Source organism: Gopherus evgoodei, chromosome 15 (genome assembly GCF_007399415.2).
Source record: "Gopherus evgoodei ecotype Sinaloan lineage chromosome 15, rGopEvg1_v1.p, whole genome shotgun sequence".
NCBI lineage: Eukaryota > Metazoa > Chordata > Testudines > Testudinidae > Gopherus > Gopherus evgoodei.
In genome coordinates, this window is record NC_044336.1 from 11,100,920 (window position 1) to 11,122,868 (window position 21,949).

The window sequence follows — 21,949 nt, forward strand, 5'->3', positions numbered from 1 at the left end:
GGGCAGACCTGAGGAGTGCTCCTCTGCCAAACAAAGGGAAAAAGTCTATAATGCACTGATACAAAAGGGGAATACCTTTCCCTGGCCCCCTCACTGGGGCAGGCATTATCTTGTCATTGGTCTCAGGGTGTCAGTCCTTACTCAAAACCCAGTGCCTGTTTAGGGGATCTCCTCTATGGGGAGGAGCGCAGTCTCTCACACTGGAGAAGCCTATCTCCCTGCTGCCTCCAGCTTATAGCAGTTTGTCTCCCCGCCCTCCCCTGCTCACCAGAAGAGAGATTTTAACAGGTTTCAGGCAGCCGTTAATTGGACTCATATCCCTAATTGACCTGAAATAATGAAGTAACACACACACACACACCCCACAGCTGGTAGGAAGAAGGGCCTTTAGCATTCCAGGACTAACATATCTGTTTTCCCAGACCCTCCTGCAGACGTTCGGCCTGACCTTGTCACAACAGCAATAGCCATTGAAAAGAATGCAGAAGTGGAAATGAAAGTGGAGTGAACCATCTGACCTTGTACATTAGCTGATGTGGGAATAAACTGAACTGGATTCAGCCCTGGTGTAAGTGGGTGCAAGACCCACTGAAGTCAGTGGAGCCTCACTTATTCCAGCAAGGTGGAACGTGGCCCTCCAATGGCACAAACCTGCAAGGCTCTGAGCACTCCTGTGAGGTTCAGGGGGACCTGTTCTCTAGCTAACTTCAGTGGGAGTCAAGAGAGCTCAGTGCCTGGCCAAACTGAGCCCTACAAACATCGATAGCCTGGGGTTTCTTCCCCTGCTTCAGCACTTTTTCAAAACTATCTCATGCAGTGTGGTTGTGCTACTCTGTTTGTTAATGATGTGGTTAATAGCCAGCTATCACTGGCTCAGCGTCACAGAAGAAACAGCTCATCAAACTCTGCCTTTCTTCACTAGACGTTGGGTGGGATTTTACACAGTAGCACAGAAATCTAGCTCCAAAGGTTTGTGAGAATGCCTTGGACACCTGCTCTTCCAGCTGCATTTCTGCTTTTCCTGCTTTTCCAGGGTAACCCAGCCCAGAGAGGTATGTAGTGAAGATTCAAGTTTTAACTTTGTTTTGGAATATCTTAGCTCCAATGGCTCAGTCCATTAAATTCAAATATGGCTTGGGGTCCTTCTAATCTGGGCAAGTGACCTGCTGTTCACAATGGCTGGGGAGTAACAATGGGTCCCCTAGAATTCCTTTCAACTGGTATTGAAGGTGATTTGGCTACAAGTGTACATAGAGCCACACCATTTTCATCACTCTTACAGAAAACTTATTATCCACAAAATTCCACCAAGTCTCCACCCCGCAGTGTATATATAGGTGCTGAGAAACCCTAGCCTACCTTGTTATTTGTTTGCACACACACCTAGTTGGTGCCTACAATTGTGGTATTTGCACATACATTTTTGCAAGGCCTTTATGTTATGGAAAGCAAAGTCATGATGTTCTTTACAAAACTTCCTTGGAGAAGGATTTATAATATTGTTATTTCCTGCAGAGGTACTCTCTGGGTGTCAATAGAGGTTATCAACAGCTGACTGGGGAGAGGTGGGTTGGTTTAAAAAGAAACAAAAGTTTCAAAAGTTTTCTGAAATTTTCTGAGATTGAATTTGGTATATCCCAGCCCATTTCAATTACAGTAGGATTGTTTTGTATGTCATAGTATTTTTTAGACAAAAGTAAATACACTTCAGGTGATATATTTCAGCCAGCAACCGCAAGGATAAAACCCTAACAATGTTTAACAGAGATTTCTTGGAACCTTTTAAACTCTTCAAGCCATTTGTTACAGTAGGACTCATACAACTAAAAAAATTTTTGTACAGATGATTTATTACTTTAAGTTCAGTTGCTTTTCTTCCCCTGCAGTACCTCTGTCTGTGTATAAAGAGGGAATATGTGATAGTGTGAGGGTGCTGCAAGATGAAGTATTTCTTACTGAGAGTCTGGGATAACTCAGTCACCCACATATATTGGAGCCAAAGAATGAATTCTGCAAATCAGTCCAATCAAGTGGCTATAGTATAAGAACTTTGTAGCACACACATTTTGTCAGTGCCACTTATTTTGTTATATCTTTGTAGTTCCCCCTCAACTTTCGCCCTTTGAAACATATTTGTATCATAGAAATAATGAAACCATTGGTATGGGTTGAGGAGTGTCATCCACAAGTGCAGACTATAGATTTCCACTGGTGTTGTTCTGATTAGAATTTGGGCCACTTTGCTTAATGATGAAATGCATCCTAGAATATGCAAGTAGCTGACTGAGGAGATATCTGAGCCATTAGCAATTATCTTTGAAAAGTCATGGAAGAAGGGAGACATTCCAGAAGACTGGAAAAGAGCAAATATAGTGCCCATCTATACAAAGGGAAATAAGGACAACCCGAGGAATTACAGATCAGTCAGCTTAACTTCTGTACCCGGAAAGATAATGGAGCAAATAAGTAAACAATCAATTTGCAAACACCTAGAAGATAAAAAGGTGATAAATAACAGTCAGCATGGATTTGTCAAGAACAAATTTTGTCAAACCAGCCTGAAAGCTTTCTTTGACAGGGTAACAAGCCTTGTGGATGGGGCGAGGGGGAAGTGGTTGATGTGATATATCTTGACTTTAGTAAAGCTTTTGATACTGTCTCGCATGATCTTCTCATAAACAAACTAGGGAAATACTGAATTTTTTATTTTTTACTGAATGCCATCACGGTACTTAGTACTGTTCAAATGTAGTGGAGCACACACTCTGTGTTCCCAAGTGTTTGGTTATAATCTACATTACTGATCTGAAGCCTGCAGTACACAGTTCCTGTGGATTACTTTTGTACATTTTATTATTATGGCGTGAAAGTCACTGGCAGCATATAAAACCCAAGCATTTAGCTGGAGTACCTAGGGGTGAAATCTACACCCCAACACAGGACCAAGGCCCTGGGCAGCTATCACAGCGACTCCATTGCAGCTGCTACTTCAGTCCATTGCATGGAATAGTGGGTCCTCTGGACTTATGTAAACTCAGATCCGTGGCCCCTCACCTGCCCAGTGGCAGCTCCCAACAAAACAGGAAGGGAAGCAGATCAGTGAGCAACTCCTGAAGATACTGGATGGGAGACAGAAGGCCACTGGGTCTTCCCCTGGAAGACAACCAAGATAAGGATAGAAGCCCGGACCTGCTGATGTAGAGGAGGGAAGTCCTGTGAGGAAAGTGAGCATATTTGTAGGGGAAGGCATGCTGCAATGTCTGGATACGCATTCACACATTTAGATTCTGATTCCAATGACCAGGTTCACCCCAGAGTGTGGCTTCAGGAAACCAGCAAAGGCAATGGAGATAACCTTCCAAGATGGTCAGCGGAAGGAAAATGGCTATTAATAGAGACTTATTTGTTCACCTCTCATTTTAGATAGGGAGTAAAGGTGCACCTTACCCGTCTGTCCTCCATGTGCAGCTCTGCCTCAGTTTCCTTTCTGGGGGGAGGGATCTGTTGTAATTGCTCATAAAATGACTCAAGTTCTATCTCAAAGCTTCCCCTCCCAAGCCTTGGTTTATCACTATACAAAATATATCCCAACAGGAGACCCCATCCACTCACACCTCCTCAGGATACCACGGCTTTCTTCTGGGCTTGTAGATAGTCCTTCGCCTTTCCTAGACTACAGCTTCCTCCCTGGGAAACCCCACAGCCCAATCAATAGGGTGTGCAGATAACCCTCTTCTTCTCGTGTCAGGGTTCATAAGTCCCACCTTTAGGCTGTACGGGTTCCAGGCAGCTATTGCCCCTCCTCAGGCTCTTGCTTGGAGAGGCCTAAAAACCACTGCTGTTCCCCTTCAGGTCTCTCAGTGGGCAGACTCCCAAATGCTCCCTGTCCCTGCCAGATCTCTTTTTAAACTAAGAAAGTGGTTTGGCCTTTTATATCCTGCTTCATCTCCCATCAAGCCTTGCCCTCAGGCCTGCAAATCTAACAGTGCCTGAACTACAAGTCCCAGAATTCCCTTGATATAGCTCTGGAATTGTGAACAGTGGTGGATGGTGCCTGCCCTTGAAGAGCCAGCACACTCTGTTAGAAAGAGTATGGCAAAGACACCTGGCTCTGGAGCAGAAGGGTGTTTTGTAATTGGAAGAATTTGCTATGGTGAGGCCATCTTCCCTCTAGCTTCGAACAGTTCCCAGTCAGCCGCATGGTAACGACATGTTTTCCTTTCCTCTTCTCTGCACACAGATGTTACACAGAAGCCAGCTGTTCTCCTGGTTAATGAAGGAGAGTCGGTCAACATAACCTGTTCCATTACTACCAAGGGGATGCTAGTAGGGATGTATTTGAAAAGAGAAGTTGAAAATGCCATGGAAGTGCTATACATCACAAATAATGGTAGTAGCCTTACCGTAAACTTTCACTACAAAGACCGCATCAATATATCCTGTCTCCAGACAGAAGTGAGGATAACGTTGCACCAGTTGCAGAAAAATGACACTGGTTTATATGTCTGTAGAGGGAGCATTCTAGAAAATTACGAGCCCAATTGTGTGTCAAGCCAAGGCACCATATTGGTGGTGAAAGGTATTGTATGTTTTTCTATTTTTTTTAAGAGTAAATCAAATGGGTATTTATTTTCAGTTGAAAGGGCTGAGGAAGTGTAGAACATTAACTGAATGGTTATGTGTTTCAGTATTAGCAGAGCCAAGGATGGGTTTATGGAGGGAAGGGATCTTCTTACAGTTATGTGTTTTTTTCCTATATTCATACCATGATTTTTTGATCTGAAGACAACAAGAAAGAACAAAAATAAAGTCCCCATGTGAGAGTCCAGTGTGTGCCTCATCTGTAACAGGCTGCAGCAAGTCTGAAAGTGAAATGGTTGCTCTTTCTGCATTGAACAGATTTCTTTGACATGTAAACAGGCAATACACAAGAAACAAAGGCATCATAGTTTTATAGCTCCAGACACCACAGTTATTCGCTCCAAAATTTGCTGTTCAGCCATAAAATTTTAAATGTAACCCCCATTTCTTTCCCAGGAGTAAGCAACTCCCTCCTGTGGTCTGGGTGCCTGTGGTCATTAAGGATAATGGAAATCCTGGGGGTCCCAGCTGAGGTGGAGAATTAGGTGGGAATCTTCTAGTCGCCCATCCATAGTAGTCCTCTCACGCCTATGAATATTTATAGTTTGCAGTGCCTCCACCTGGACAGGCACTGTATACACCAGTGTATATCAAACTTTGATATTGGTGACCTCTTTCACGTAGCAAGTCTCTGAGTGTGACCCCCCTTTATAAATTAAAAACACTTTTCAATATATTTAACACCATTATAAATGCTGGCGGCAAAGCAGAGTTTGGGGTGGAGGGTGACAGCCCACAACCCCCCATGTAGTAACCTCGTGACCCCCCTGAGGGGTCCTGATCCCAGTTGAGAACCCCTGATATACACCTGTGGGTGTAGCTAGGTCACCTCCAGGAACAAAAATGTAAATAATAGCAATAAACACCCCAACCCCCCCCCCCCAACACAATCTACTTAAAACTTATCCTAACAACACACAACAGAACATGCAACAGACTGTGATAGGTTAAGTTGTTATATCTATGCCACATTAATAGGGGCTGCTGCCATCGCTCCGCTAATGACTGCAATTTTCAACAGCAAATTGCAACATAAACCAAACCAACCTTCATGTGGCATTATACCCAGATCCACCCCGTCCCTCAGCACACACTTTGCCTTAAGCTTATATAGTCCTGGGCCCTCTCTTGCGCAGGTGCAGGCGAGTGAGCAGGAGTTCAGGCCAGCACTTTGTAAGGACCACAAAGGCAGTCCAGGTAAACCAAGGAGTGAGGCAATTTTGTATTGTGACCAGCTTAGGTTGCATAGTATTAGCCAGCAGTACTGGTTGTTATATTAGAGAGCAATAGCCCAGGGGTAACTTGCTCTTTCCTCAATTGTCCATAAACCAAATTCAGACCTGCTGCCTCACTGAGCTTCCCGCTTCTGCTCCCAATGCCTAGCAGTGGAGACAGAGCCCATGCGTGAGGGCTTAGTCAGCGCTAACAAGTTGTCAGCTGCAGTTTAGTCTTAACCCTGCTTGTGCGTCTTCAACCCCGGCAAGAACAACAAGGCTCTGTAACAGTATCTCCTCGGCCTAGACCCAGCCCTCTGCAGCAGTCTGGTCCCAGAGGTTGCCCACCACTGCATCATGGACCTTGCAGTCCTTCAAAGCCAACACATAGTACACAGAGCTCTGTTTAAACAGGGGAGCTCTGAAGGGTCTCAGATAGGCGTGCCTACATAAAATATTAAGTCTAAAGCGTTTGTGAGGAATCTGTCCCTTTTGGGAGTTGTATTAAGGACTCTTAATTCCAGTGCTGCAACTTTGCCTCTTGCACAAAGCTAAAATATCACCTGTTTGTCAGTAATAATGCTAAAATAAAAAAAAATTGAGATATACCTATCTCATAGAGCTGGCTGTCATCAAGTCCAGCCCCCTGCCTTTACTAGCAGGACCAAGTACTGATTTTGCCCCAGATCCCTCAAAGATAGGGCCTCACAACCCTGGGTTTAGTAGGCCAATGCTCAAACCACTGAGCTATCCCTCCCCACAGTTAATTTCTTGCCACCACTAGAACAAGACAAATACAGCAGCAGATACTCAAACTATGGGTAAATATTGGGTCTCAAGTCCCACATCCTCCCTTGGGACTTATAAGGAACAGAGGAGTTTGAACTATGACCTTCAAGTGTAGTTTTAAGGGAAAGTGATGTCACAGTTCTTCTCGGTGGCAGAGTCACCCTTACATTCCTTTATACTATATCCTGGTGACATCACATTTTCTTAAAAAGCAAGATGGGTAACGTCATTCCCACCGGTAACATTCACCCAGGGTGCCGCTACCGATGCCAAGATTGCCCAACAGAGGTCTGATTACCTCTTTTCAAAGACCTGCATGATATAGACATCTCCCCTAGATCAACTTATTCTCACAGTCTCTCGCTGGTTCCTCTATTGATATAGTGCTTCTGTTCTGCCCTTTCAGCTTCAGCTTAAATATATGGAACCACCTGCTCTGTTCCATAAAGGATGATAATTCCCACAAACATTTTTGCAGTACCAGACAGTACAAGGCACTACTCTCTCCCCTGCAGAGTGATATAACATGATCCTCACATAAAATCATAATTCTGCTTCTCCTCTGATAAATCACTCACAGGAATGGAGCAGGCAGAGTGCCACATGGCTTCCTGGGTGCCCTATGTCCTTTCCTTCATGGTTTTGATCTCGGTTTCTGCGCTGGGATACCTCATTCTGTCTCACATAGATGTAAGTATGTCATTCGGCCACAGCCGCAAAGTTTTCTGTACTTCTGACCCTGCAGCTAGGAGTCATCCCTAAGCACAACCGTGCCTGTTAAAGTGCTGTGCACATAAAACATTTTGGAGCCATAAGACATGAATATGATAAACGTCTCTGACCACATGTATCTTCTATTGTCCCTTTGTCCTTCCATCCCCACTCCTCCCATCCCTTTGTATGCTGACATCTCCTGGTGTCAGGACTACATGTAGACTGTAAATCGCTGAAGGAGGGACTGCCGCTTCTATAATATCTGTACGGCCCCAGGCTCATTTTCAGGCTCTATTGTAATGTGATAATAATTTCTTAGAGAGGCTGAGGAAACCATGAGCCATGCCTCGCCCCTGCCCCCCACCTACGGACCTTGATGTGGTAACTGCATTGAAGTCTCACCATTCTGCAGTTGCCTTTCTTACTGAAGAATGGAATCTCAACAAGCCCCCTGTGGGGATGGACGAGAGAGATATCCCCTTCTTGTGGTTTTCTGGGGGAGATCAGGGTCATGAAGAAGCCCAGTGTTAGAGGGTAGCACAGGCATGTGTCCCTGCCATATCCTGACAATAAAGCTCCCTGAGATGCCTTGTGCAGAAAAGCCTCTTTGGAAATGGGCTGTGACTGACACATGCACTCGCCTTCCATGCCCCGCATGTTTATTTAGGAGAGTCATTTCAAACTGCAGAACAGGATTGGATGAAAGCCTTGCTCTGGGCCTCCTCCTAATGAGTTTAGCAGGCACTGCAGTACAATGACGCCAGCGAGCTTCTCCTATGGAAGTCGTGTCTCCTCTTGTAATAATTAGAAGACAATTGTCCAAACCTGGTGGAGCCATTGATACTTTCAGCCCTCTAAAGAGCTGCTGGTGGAAGAGCCTGTACAAATTTTGGGGATTAACCCAGCCCTTTCTGCTTGTTGCTCTTTGGACTACGAGAAGGACTGTTTCGGTTTCTCTGCTTGTAACTCCCTGCACACTGAGATGAGAACAGCTCCTTGGCAGGGGTTCTGCTCCAGCCCTAGACCTGATTGGCTGCCTGAGTGTTTGTTTTGTTTTGTTTTTTGCAGATCAAGAAACACTGCCAAGAAGGAAAGAAAAAGCAAGCAAATACGGTGTACGAAGACATGTCCTACACCCTTAGGCTCAACACCATTGCCACAGGCAACCCTTATAACAAATGTTAGCAAGCTCTTGCCAGCTGAGGCAGTGTGGCCATCAGCAGCAGCTTCTCCATGTGCTTGAGCTAGAAAGGCTGACATCTGACAATCATTCCCTTTAGTGAAAAGAAAAAAATACCTGCCTTGTGTCCTGTGCAATATTTCTGCTTATTTCACTCAATTGTGATGACCACTTTGCGGGAGGGTGGGGGGCAGGGAGGTTACTTACAGCAAATGTAGAGAAATGAGTGCATCCCTGAAGGTGTGAGTGTGTGCTGGGGAAGGCAGCATTAGATGCTGCTGTGTATGGTTGACTTGAGGCAACACCTGCTCTTGCTCTGCCCGCTAGTGACGCTCATCTGCCTCCAATGAAGCATGTGAGAGAAGTTGTGTTGGGAGCACGGAAGGCACTCAGGCCCAGATCCAGAAAGGGACTTAGGCACCTCAACCCACACAGGCACCTCTAAGTCCTTGTTTAGGTGCTACTGAGATCCACATATCAAGTATCAGAGGGGTAGCCCTGTTAGTCTGGATCTGTAAAAGCAGCAAAGAATCCTGTGGCACCTTATAGACTAACAGACATTTTGGAGCATGAGCTTTCGTGGGTGAATACCCACTTCGTCAGATGCATGTAGTGGAAATTTCCAGGGGCAGGTATATATATATATATGCAGGCAAGCTAGAGATAATGAGGTAGTTCAATCAGGGAGGATGAGGCCCTGTTCTAGCAGTGGAGGTGTGAAAACCAAGGGAGGAGAAACTGGCTTTGTAATTGGCAAGCCATTCACAGTCTTTGTTTAATCCTGAGCTGATGGTGTCAAATTTGCAGATGAACTGAAGCTCAGCAGTTTCTCTTTGAAGTCTGGTCCTGAAGTTTTTTTGCTGCAGGATGGCCACCTTAAAGTCTGCTATAGTGTGGCCAGGGAGGTTGATGTGTTCTCCTACAGGTTTTTGTATATTGCATATCAGATATTAGGAATGGCAGACTTCTCCTACGGCTCAGTGGTTAGCACACTCTCTCACAAACTAGGTGAGTCCTGTTCAAATCCTTTCTCTCCTCAGGTAGAGTGAGGGGGAATTGAACCTGGTTCTCCCATGCCACAGCTAAGTACTCTGAAGTTATGAGGTAGGTACTGCCCATGACTATTTTGCATGGGCTGAGGCAGGTGCCCAACTCATTCTCCCAAGAAACAAGGTAGGGACCTAAGCTGCCTGACTCCAGGCAGCTGGTTCCCGTTTATGGATCACTAGCAGAGATAGCAGCCTGGACATAGACATTTATCTCTGGGAGAGGGGAGGGGGTTAGTACACCTGCCTTTTGTCAGCATCTCCCATTAGCTAGCTTAGGTGGCTCCCTGCCTAGCATACTGGCATTTGTGGAGCTCATTCTAAGAGCCTCTCTCTCCCCATGCATTGTAGAGGGAGCTTAGACACCTAACTCAGGCTGTATGGATTGCAGTGTTGTTCTGTGACTTTCTTGGTACCTAAAGGTGGGGTGTTGCTATAATCCGTATCGTAACACCCGAGCCCCTGAAGTAGGTCTCAGACACCATGGTGATAGGCATCTATGTAAAAACATAGATGGATAAATAAATAGATGGATTCCAGCATTTGCAACAAAGCACATGCAGCTGGGTAAGTGGGTTTTGTGTAATCTTAAGTATTAAAGCAGAGAATTCCTCAGAACAGCAAACCCATTTGTGAAATGGCAAAATACAAATGTAAAGAGCTTGTCTAAGCCCCTTGTAGTCACTGACTATCCCCCAAGAATGAAGTTGGACCTACAATGTATATGACTGGTCTTGCTTTATGGTAATAGCCAGATGGCTGGGATTCTTGCATTACATTCAGGAAATGGTGAGCTTTTCAGGCCCATGACATCATGTCTTTGTGGGGAGACAGAAGCTGCTGTCCCTCTTTCTGGTTCTTTGTTTGTTTAATGTAGGTTATTACACAACACAGCACAGTAAACCCCCCTCAGTGATGCTGTACTGTACAATGATTTTTAAAATACCCTGGAGGGTCAGCTAGCGTGGGCCACAATCAGTAGCTATACATTGAACCAGGAAGTGGATGACCCTGGGCCAAACTCACTCTGAAATATTTACCTTTCTCTTGTTAACACGAGTTTAAAAACTCAGTGTGGTGAGTAAAAAGCAACATTAGCTCTGTAATGGCTTATATAGACCTGTCCATTCGTTAGCAGGGAAGGATTTAATCCTCTTTCTCTTTGGCTAGAGGGCAGACCACAGCTGTCTGCCTTGCATGCAGAGAGAGATCCAGAGATGGCCCAGCTGTGGGGAATTAATTAATTAACATCAGCCCCAGCACAGTATAAAACAGCGGAAGGGGGCCTGATACTTGTTAGTGGTTTAGGAAGGGAGCTAGTAAAGGAAAGTGTTCTTTGAAGTTCAAGTTTTGCTTTGTATTTGGTTTGCAAAAGGGACAAGATATTCTTTATCTTGGGGATATATTTCTACATTGCATTATAAAATTGTTCAGAGTGCACCAGTCTCCTTTATTAGTTGGCACTGTGGGTGCTCAACACTTCTGAGAACTGGACCTGAGGTGTCCCAACTTGAGTACCCACAATCAGGGTCTGCTGCTGCAAATTTTGGCTTGAGTATTTCTATTTTGTAACCACAGAGCGATGCATAATAGTGTGTATGTGAAAATCAATTAGCTATTTAAGACAGATGACAGATAAGCAGGGGCTTGTTGACAGGAAATATTGTGGTGGGTAATGTAGAAAGTGCCAAGCAGAGAGACTATGAGCCATTAGGGAGGGGAAAGGGTACTAAGAAAGAGTTTTTGGTTATGCAACAAGCTGTAACTCCAGCAGAGTGGCTGATTGAATTAGTGTCTCATCAAAGACATTCTCAACTGTTTTGTCACTTTTGTATGAGTAGCTTATTGAATATCCAGTATATAATTGCCTGGCTGTAGTCAGCATGCTGTACTCACATAGCTGCCATATTTATTTGTACTTGGGTTATGTATCTGTCAGCTCAGATCCTTAATCCTTGCCCAGGCAGAGCTCCTGTTGCATTCACTGGAAGTTTTCCCTGAGTAAGAACTACAGAACTGGGCCCATAAAATTTTACTGTGTAATTGTTTGGAAAAATACCAGATCCACAGGTCAAACTTTAAATGTGTATGAAATGCTGCGTGCACATTTATGAAAAGGGCTTTACACATATTTTTTTTTGTATCTGCATTTTTTTTCACTTTGAATGTTTTTTTTTTCAAGTCCTTTACTAATCAGTTTTATAGATACTGAAGAGACATTGTTTTGTAATGTTTGATTTTACTTTGAGGCTATTTTGAAGGTTTCCTGCAAAGCACAATAAAATCTGTAGCAGACACTGCCTCTAACGCTCAATTCCCACTCTTAAGGTAGCATTGGAAAATATTGTCCAGTACATGTTTGTTTTTCAATTTAGAGTAAACTGGTGAAGAAATATGGGAGGAGGAACTGCTCAGCTTCTGAGTGCAGCTTTTACCAGCTTAAGCAAAAATTATCAAATATCAAGTTGATGGCGATGGGAAGAAATACAATAGTCAACTACAATTTTGCATGACCTTTGAATAACCAGACTTTTTTTGTTCAGTGGTGGTTGCTTAGAACACTGTTCGTTGTATTTTGCTGGATTCTGACTACCCTAGATATAGTAACTCCTCACTTAAATTTGTCCCAGCTAACATTGTTATGTTGCTGGTCAATTAGAGAACATGCTTGTTTAAAGTTGTGCAATGCTCCCTTATAACATTGTTTGGCAGTAGCCTGCTTTGTCCACTGCTTGTAGAAAAAGCAGCCCATTGGAGCTAGCTGGAGGAGCTTGGAACCAAGGTGGACCAGAAACCCCATTATTAGCTCCCTGCTCCTGTAAGTTCCCTGTGCCACAGCCTCTAGCAGGCGATCAACTGCCTGGTAGTTCAGCTGTCCCTTCCTCCACTGCTGTGTGCTGCTCCTTCCCTCTGCCTCAAGGCTGCCCCTGGGAGCATCCTGCTTGCTGTGGGGGGGTGGAGAAAAGGAGTGCTAAGGTCTAGGTATCCCCTTCCCCCTGCCCCCCCATCTCCATAGAGCAGGATGAGGGCTCAGGAGGATGGAGGGAGTTTGCTGGCAGCAGCTGCTGTCTCAAACTTGCTGATCTACTTAAAAAGGCAGTGTTCTTACAGTGGGGTCAACATACTTAAAGGGGCAATGCACATCACACACACACACACACACACACACACACACACACACACACACACACACACACACACACACACACACACACACACACACGGTGTGTGTCTGTCTTTCTCTACCATGCTGTCTCCTCCCTCCATTCATGCTGTCTTGTAAAATGTGAGGCTACATTAACAACCATGTTTTAACCCTTGAGGGCTCAGCTGAGTGCTAGTTCATCATTTAGCAGTAAGGCATTCCCAGGGAAATATCCCACCCTCTGACTCCACCACCTCAACTAAGCTTCACAACCATCATTGCTGTGTACAGTATTAAATTGTTTAAAACTTATACTGGGTGAGTGTGTCTGTATATCTATATCTATCTATATATATGTGTATGTGTATATGTATATAAAATATAGACTTTTGTCTGGCAAAAAAAAATTTCCTGGAACCTAACTCCTGCCCCCCATTTACATTAATTCTTATAGGGAAATGGGTTTCACTTAACATCATTCACTTAAAGTAGCATTTTTCAGCAACATAACTACAACGTTAAGAGAGGCGTTACTGTATTCTGTAATCAGTACCCGCTTTAGTTGCACTTCTGCTGGGACAGAATATTACTGGGGAGTTGGTTCTCTTATATCCACATTGCTGTGCACATCTTGACAATATTGAGCTTGTTCTTGTGGCATGTATTGTAAATTACCAATAAAATATTCATAAAAGCAAAGCTGTTACGCATGCTCTGTGCTATCCCACATATTGCTGAGGACCCCAGTTCATGTAATAAAAGTTCAGAAAGCGTGGTCCATTTGTTAGTAGCCTTGGCATAAATATGCGATACAAGATGTTTTATCAAACCCGAGCCCAAGATGTGATCATGAATACAGTTTTGGTGTTGATACCAACTGAACATTTCTAGTGCAAATAATTTACAGTCATGACTGTCACCGAGCTAACAGCAGGGCTGTGGACAGAGGTCACTCTAGCACTATTACCAATGTCCAAACATTAGAAAGATGTATGGTTTTATAGATTCATTGGTCCCTGACTGTCCCTAAAACACTTGAAAAGCTGAGCCAGTACCAATCTAGCTGATCAGCAATGAGGAATGGCAGTGTTGCCTCCCTCTGTCCAGCATGATACAAAAATGTATCGTGTTCTGCGTGATACATTTTTTTCAGAGAATCATAGTCCATAGCTTTGTAAATGACTGCTACAACGTTGTCTCCTAGGTAGTACTAAGCCTGGTTATGGTAATGGAGTGCTCTGTTAACATATAGAACCAAACTCTGTTACCTCTGTGTAAATCTGGATGTACTGCAGATGGCAGGGGCAGTTTGGTGTACAGCACACTTTACAGCTGCCATCAAAAGGAGCAGCATGGTTTTCTCTAGCACCTACTGCTTAGTACATGGGGGTCTGGAGCCTTAGCTGTACCTGTAAACAAATAGACAGTGTCACCTTGCAGGGTCAGAGTGTGTTAGCCAAGCACACCTCCCGCAGCACTGTCTAGTGTATGAAGCTGGAATTCTGTTTTGCAGCCCTATAGATACACTGGAGGGGCAGAAGGAGACGTTCCCTGCATGTTGTTCTTTACCCAATGATTATGCCTGAAAGAGGACATGATTTCACCCTACGCGATAATCTAGTTATCCATCACTGAAATGCAGCCCCCTCTGGGGTGGAACATGATAACTTTATAGCAATGTAATGCAGCAGCACTATATGGCAGTTTAGGATAGAATGTAAAAAGAAAGTCAGCAAGGAGAGGAACCCATTGTCTGTTACCAAAGAGGTAAAGTTGGATAAATTGCTGCTTGGATTTGCTCTGAGATTGATTTTACAGCTTGTAGAAATACAGACCAAGCTTAACGAATGTTCATGTGCACTGTCCTTACACAATGCACTAGCTGAGGCTTTGTGCAGAAAGCATCTTACAGGAACCATCCCTCTAATGTCTGACAGGTCTCAGACTGGCCTTTGGGATCTGCACAGAAGAACCTGACTCTCAGCAGCCCTTCTGATTTACAGAAGTGAGAAGTAAAACCAAGACCCCAGGGGAACCATGACCTCAGTGAGCCTGATCTTCAAAACATGCCTGGATGAGGTAAAGGAGGAAGCTAATGAACCACACACCAAGGCTGAAGAAATGCTTGTACTTTACCGATGGGAGAGGAGAATATGCCGTAACCAGTGGGGACCAGCTGTTTTTTTTACACCAGTCTCAAAGCCTCCCCTCCCCCTGGCCTGTCTGATGTGATTCCCAGAAGTGACACTTCTGTTAGTGTGTACAATGTAGTGATGACCTCAGCCTGCCCTGGTAGATAGGGGGCACCTGATGTCTGAGGAGGATCCATGAAGTGTCCCAGGGGACTTGGCTTTATGACCTCTGAAGCAGAAACTGCTTTTCATAAAGGCAACATGTTCTGTGGATGTTGGTGGGGCTCTTGAGCCAGGACCCCCTACATAAATGTGACATGTGAGAACAAGTTCATCTGACCCAGAGGCCAGACAGGCCTTTGTCTGAGATGAACGGAGATGTGCCGCCAATCACGTGACAAAGAGAATGCCACAAAAATGTTCCCCTTCCTGCCTCAGCGCAGGGCAAACCCAGTGTCTCAGGAGTGCTTGGGCCGGAGAGGGGAGGAGTGCAGGGCTGGGAATCTATTGTTGGGTGTTCCCATTGGAGCAAGGCTGCTCTCTCACCACCAGAACCAAGGAGGGAGGCAGCAACACGGAGCAAAAAGACTTGTTGTACGGGCCGCATGCTGGCAGTGTTTATAGTTTGTTCCTGAGAAATATGATGGTGTAGCACAATGGGGTGTTGGCTCACGCTTCCTCCCTACACAACAGGCAGGGCAATTGCTTAGGACTTGACAGACCTTGGTTCAAGTCCCTGTGCTTAGCCACAGGCTTTCTTGCTGTCCCACAGCAAATGACTCTTACAAAACTACTCAAGATAGCTACGTCCCATGCAGACTGTGAAGAGCTACAGAAGGATCTCTCAAAACTGAGTGACTGGGCAACAAAATGGCAGATGAAATTCATTGTTGATTAATGTAAAGTAATGCATATTGGGAAAACATAATCCCAACTATACATATGAAATGAGGGGATTTAAATTAGCTGTTACCACTCAAGAAAGAGATCTTGGAGTCATTGTGGATAGTATCAGAGGGGTAGCCGTGTTAGTCTGGATCTGTAAAAGCAGAAAAAAGTCCTGTGGCACCTTATAGACTAACAGACATTTTGGAGCATGAGCTTTTGTGGGTGAATACCCACTTCGTCGGATGCATTGTGGATAGTTCTCTGAAAACATCCACTCAATGTGCAGCGGCAGTCAAAAAGGCAAACAGAAAGTTGGGATTCATTAAGAAAGGGATAGATAATAAGACAGAAAATATCATATTGTCTCTATAGAAATCTATGATACACCCACATCTTGAATACTGCGTGCGGATGTGGTCACCCATTCTCAAAAAAGAGATATTGGAATTGGAAAAGGTTCAGAAAAGGGCAACAAAAACTACTAGGGGAGATATGATAGAGGTCTATAAAATCATGACTGGTGTGGACAAGTAAATAAGGAAGTGCTATTTACTCCTTCTCGTAACACAAGAACTAGAGGTCACCCAATGAAATAAATAGGCAGCAGGTTCAAAACAAAGAAAAGGAAGTATTTCTTCACACAGTGCACAGTTAACAGGGTTATTCCATACCCCTAATCATTTTTGTTGTCTTTTTCTGTATCTTTTCAAATTCTAAAATATCTTTTTTGGGATGGGGCGACCACATCTGCACGCAGTATTTCCATACCCAGACTCCCCTGCCAAGCCTCACCTGGTATGTCCAGAACCCCCTAGCCCTCCATACCCAAACCCCAGCCCACTGAACCTCAACCCCTATATCTGGAGCCCCCCTGTACCCAGAGCCCTTGCTTCTGGATGCCAACCCCTTCATCCAGACCACCCCTCACTGAGCTCTCTGCACTCAAATCCCCATCCTGATGCTCCACCCCCTGCATCACCCTGAGCCCCCAATCCAGGCCCCCACACCACAGACCGCCAACTAGCTGCACCCAGACCCCCACCTCACCAAGCCCCACTCCTCCAACTCAGACCCCCCTGCTGAGACCCCCACACCCAAACCCCTCTGCTGAGCCCCAACAACTTTCCCCTGGAAGCCCCTGCAGAGTCCCATTGCCCTTCACCTGGAACCCCCACAACGAGCCTCTGTGCATCCAGATCCCCCCATACCTAGAACCCCCACTGAGCTGCCTTCACTCAGATTGTCCAACACAGAATCCTCTCATCCCACACCTGGATCCCTCCAAACTGAGCCCCTCCACACACGGATCCTGACTGGTTGAGCCTACCTACCCCATACCTGGTGTGCCTGGTGCAGAGAGGCTGGGCCCCAGGGTGTTTCTGGGGCAGGCCCAGCCAGGCCTTGTGCTTTGTTAGAGTCGGGTTCAGCCTCACCACTGAGTCTGCGTCCTGGGGGTGGGCTGCAGGGTGATCTTCCACCTTCGTGCAGCCAGTGGCCTGTGCTCCCCACTGCTATGCTGGAGCCTCTGCATTTATTTATTGAGAAATAAAACTTTGTCTGCCTCAGGAGTAGTATTGTGTAAGTGCAACTTTAAAATGTAGATTTTTTTTTTGTTACATAACTGCACTCAAAAACAAAACACTGTAAAACTTTAGAGGCTACAAGTTCACTTGGTCCTCCTTCTTGTTCAAACAAGTTTGTTTACATATACGGGAGATAATGCTGCCTGCTTCTTATTTACGTCACCTGAAAGAAAGAACTGGATCCCCCTTGTTCACATGCTTGTTGACCCCTCAAAGAATTCCAGTAGATTGGGGAGACACGATTTCCCTTTACAAAGACCATGTTGACTCTTCCCCAACAAATTATGTTCATCTATGTGTCTGACTAGCTCAGTGGTTTGAGCATTGGCCTGCTACACCCAGGGTTGTGAGTTCAATTCTTGAGGGGGCTATTTGGGGATTTAGTTGGGGATTGGTCCTGCTTTGAACAGGGGGTTGGACTAGATGATCTTCTGAGGTCCCTTCCAATCCTAATAATCTATGATTCAGTTTGCCTGGTACTGGCCTGTTATTGCCAGGATCACCTCTGGAGCCCTTTTTAAAAATTGGCATCATATTAGCTATCCTCCAGTCATTTGGTACAGAAGCTGATTTCATTGGTAGGTTACAAACCACAGTTAGTAGTTCTGCAATTTCACATTTGAGTTCCTTCAGAACTCTTGGGTGAATACCACCTGGTCCTGGTGACTTACTACTGTTTAATTTATCAATCCATTCAAAAACCTCCTCTAATGACACCTCAATTAGGGACTGTTCCTCAGATCTGTCACCTAAAAAGAATGGCTCATGTTTGGGAATCTCCCTCACATCCTCAGCCATAAAGATCGATGAAAAAAATTCATTTAATTTTTTCGCAATGGCCTTATCGTCCTTGAGTGCTCCTTTAGCTTTTCAGTCTTCCAATGGCTCCACTGGTTGTTAAGCAGGCTTCCTGCTTCTGATGTACTTAAACAAATGTTTGCTATTACTTTTTGAGTCTTGGGCTAGCTGTTCTTCAAATTCTTTTTTGACTTTCCTAATTATATTTTTACACTTCACTTGCCAGAGATTATGCTCCTTTCTATTTTCCTCACTAAGATTTAACTTCCACTTTTTAAAGGATGTATTTTTGCCTCTCACTGCTTCTTTTACTTTGTTGTTTAGCCATGGTGACACTTTTTTGGTTTTCTTAATATTTTTTTTAATTCAGGGTATACATTTAAATTGAGTCTCTATTATGGTGTCTTTAAAAAGTTTCCGTGCAGATTGCAGGGATTTCGTTTTTGGCACCGTACCATTTAATTTCTCTTTAACTAACTTTATCATTTTTGTATAGTTCCCCTTTCTGAAATTAAATGCTACCATGCTGGACTGCTGTGGTGTTTTCCCTGCCACAGGGATGTTAAATGTAATTATATTATGTTCACTATTACCAAGTGGTCCAGTTATATTCACCTCTTGGACCAGATCCTGTACTCCACTTAGGACTAAATCAAGAATTGCCTCTCCTCTTGTGTGTTCTGGGACTAGCTGCTCCAAGAAGCAGTTATTAAGGTGTCAAGAAACTTTATCTCTGCATCACCTACTAAGGTGACATGTTCCCAGTCAATACGGGGATAGTTGAAATCCCCCATTATTATTGAGGTTTTTGTTTTTTTTTTATTTTAATAGCCTCTGTAATCTCCCTGAGCATTTCACAGTCATTGTCATCATCCTGGCCAGGTGGTCGTTACTAAATCCTTAGTGCTATATTATTTTTATCAAAGCATGAAATTACTATCCATAGATAATCTAAGGTACAGTTTGGTTCATTTAAAATTCTTACTTCATTCGATTATACACTTTCTTTCAAATATAGTGCCACTCTCATGACCTGTTCTGTCCTTCTGATATATTTTGTACCCTGGTATTACTGTATCCAATTGATTATCCTCATTCCACCAAGTTTCTGTGATGTCTATTATATCAAAATCCTCATTTAATACAAGGCACTCTAGTTCACCCATCTTATTATTTAGACTTCTAGTATTTGTGTATAAGCACTTAAAAATTGTCACTTTTCAGCTGTCTGCCTTTACATGATGTAATTGAATGGGAGTCTTTTTCATTTGACTGTTTCTCATCAGACCCGACCCAAATTTTATCATTTTCCATCCTCTCCTCCTTACTAGGACATAGAAAATCTCCATTAATAGATCCTCCCCTAAGGGATATCTTTGTCCGACCATGTGTTCTTCTGCGCCTGTGAGCTTTCCAGCAATCTGGTTCCATTTTGGTTTAGGTCCTGCCTCAGCACAACACTTCCAGCCCAACCTTGCTATGATTCTAGGCCTTCCAGCAAAGGGTACCCCGTAAAAGTTTGTTTTCCAGGTGGTATTCTCTTGTTCTTTGAATCTGGCTTTCAGAGGCACTTCTGTTCCAATGGAAATGCCAGAGAATCCATTCCTCAGACCCTATGGAGCATGGGGTCCATCTCAGATTAAATGTTGGTGGGGAGCGGGCCCTTATTAAAATACACTGGACAGGTCCAATATTTTCATTCTCCTATCACTTTCCTTGTTATTCTCCTGCTCCTTCTTTTCACTGAATATTGGCTGAGGATCAGAGATCAGGAGCCAGAGGGTTGAATTCAAGAATCTGATGTGATGCAGAAGGCAGGAGTCTGAGGCCCTTTCTCATGCTGGGGAGCCCCTGATCTGGGACTACTCCCCAACTTGAAGGAGTGGAAATGTCGCTCACATGCCCTCCGAGACAGCAGCGCCCACAGATGAGCTTGAGCACCCTTCGGCTTTGCTTCTCTTAGCTGTCTTCCTCCACCCATCTTGCTTTGCAGCTCTCTGGCAACCACCCGAGTCAAACCCCAGAGACCAATTTACGGCTTAGGGTCCCAGATTGCAATATGTGGTTTTTCAACAGTGAGAAGTGAGAAGTGAGGCACCAGCCAGGTCAGCTGCATTGCCGGCGAGTGACATTTAAAGGTGTATGTGGTTGGTTTCTTATGTGGCTTCTCGCCGTATCAAGTGATATGGGTATACGCTTGAAGGTCCTCGGTTCTCAGAAAAGGATCGGCCTAACTAATCATCTCTGTAACATCTCTGAAGGATTCGCTGCTCTTCTGACTGTGCTCAGTTATTTATAAGCTCAGCGCAGTGGCTACCCCTGTGTATCTGGAATGGGAAAGGTCAGGGACTAAATTAAAATACCTCATGGACCAGAACTACTACATTCTGGAAAGTTCAATTAACAGGGGCTCTGCGTGTGTATTGAGAGAGGTGAGACTGCACCTCCTAATTCCTGTCCGGGTTTGAGTTGGAAGCAATGAAAGGTCAGACAAAAGGCTGTCATTAGGCAGCCATGTTGTCCTCTCCAGCAGCATGCGTGTAGGAAGCTGACAGCAGCTGCATGCAGGAATGCCCTGGCTATCCATGTTCCTAGGCTACCTAAAACCAGCACGTCCAGGGAATCTCACTGGAGTGCTGTTTCCCATGGGATCTGCAGCCTTCGTTTCAGTTTCCAAAGGTTCATGTAAACATCCCAGACAGAACCTGTGACACTTCCAGCAATGGACAAAGCACAGGTGTCTCGCTCTTGACAATCTGATGCCCAGCAGAAGAGAAGGAACATGCTGTCCAAACCCTTCACTCTCTTTTGCTAGCGAGTTGAGGGTAACATGTGAGGGGCAGTCTGTGGTGGCTTTGTAGTGGTGTCTCTCCCAGATGGTGGCAAGTGACCAGAAATCTGAGGGTCACACTTAATTGGAGCTGCTGGGAGGGATAAACCACCACCCCACTTTATTCCTTTCCCTCTCTGGCCCTGTCACAGAGAGTCAAAGTCAGCCCTGGGAACTGAGGGGACCACCTTGCCTTGGAAGGAGCAAAGAGGACAGCAATATTTATAACCCAAACCAGCCTGCTGCTCATGATCTTCTTAGCATAGGCGCAATGTGCCTCAGGTCGCACATGACCAGGATTCCTCACCGAATTTGGCCAGCACGCTTTGCTGGGCTAGTACATCTTTCTCTGCTGTTGCACTGAAGAAACAGTGGTGGGGTAGGTGCAGAGGTGGTTGTTGCCATAGCCTTTGAAGTGTTATGTTTCTATTTGACACATTTCACAGCTACAGCTTATCTGCAAAGTGTGTTATTCTTCTGAGGTCTGGTTTGCTAGCCTACCACCTTGTGCAATGGTTCCATGCTAACACACAGAGAAGCTGTGGTCACTTTGATTCAGAAGAGGCTGCTGCCGAGGTGATGCAGCACAGCAAACACAAGGCACATCAGCTCAGTAAACAACTGCCTTCATTCGCATGTCTCTGACCCTGAATGCAGCTAGAAGAGGTGCTGAACTGCAGCTCCCTGGCAGATGTCTCAGCAACGTGCTTTAAACCCAGAGCTTGCATCTGCTTGATTGGAAATGCAATGGCAGATGGACTGTCCTGCCTAGGGTCTCACAGGACTAACGGCTGGCTGTAGACCTTTCCCACTTGGGAACAAAGTAATTCTAGAGCAGCCGATGGCAAGGACTCTCTTTTCCCAGGTTAGAAACAGGAATGGCTAGAACACAGGACTCAGGTGGTAATGACAGGTTTCAGAGTAGCAGCCGTGTTAGTCTGTATCCGCAAAAAGAACAGGAGTACTTGTGGCACCTTACAGACTAACAA

General features: G+C 44.8%; 1 protein-coding gene across 1 annotated transcript; it reads left to right on the forward strand.

Annotated features, from left to right (window-relative positions):
* Positions 1-598: 598 nt before the first annotated feature.
* Positions 599-9,083, forward strand: CD7 (CD7 molecule). Its single transcript, XM_030534626.1, has 4 exons — positions 599-1,052; positions 4,241-4,579; positions 7,225-7,334; positions 8,427-9,083. The coding sequence occupies exons 1-4, from the start codon at positions 980-982 to the stop codon at positions 8,541-8,543; spliced, it is 639 nt and encodes a 212-aa protein (XP_030390486.1). The 5' UTR covers positions 599-979; the 3' UTR covers positions 8,544-9,083.
* Positions 9,084-21,949: the final 12,866 nt, after the last annotated feature.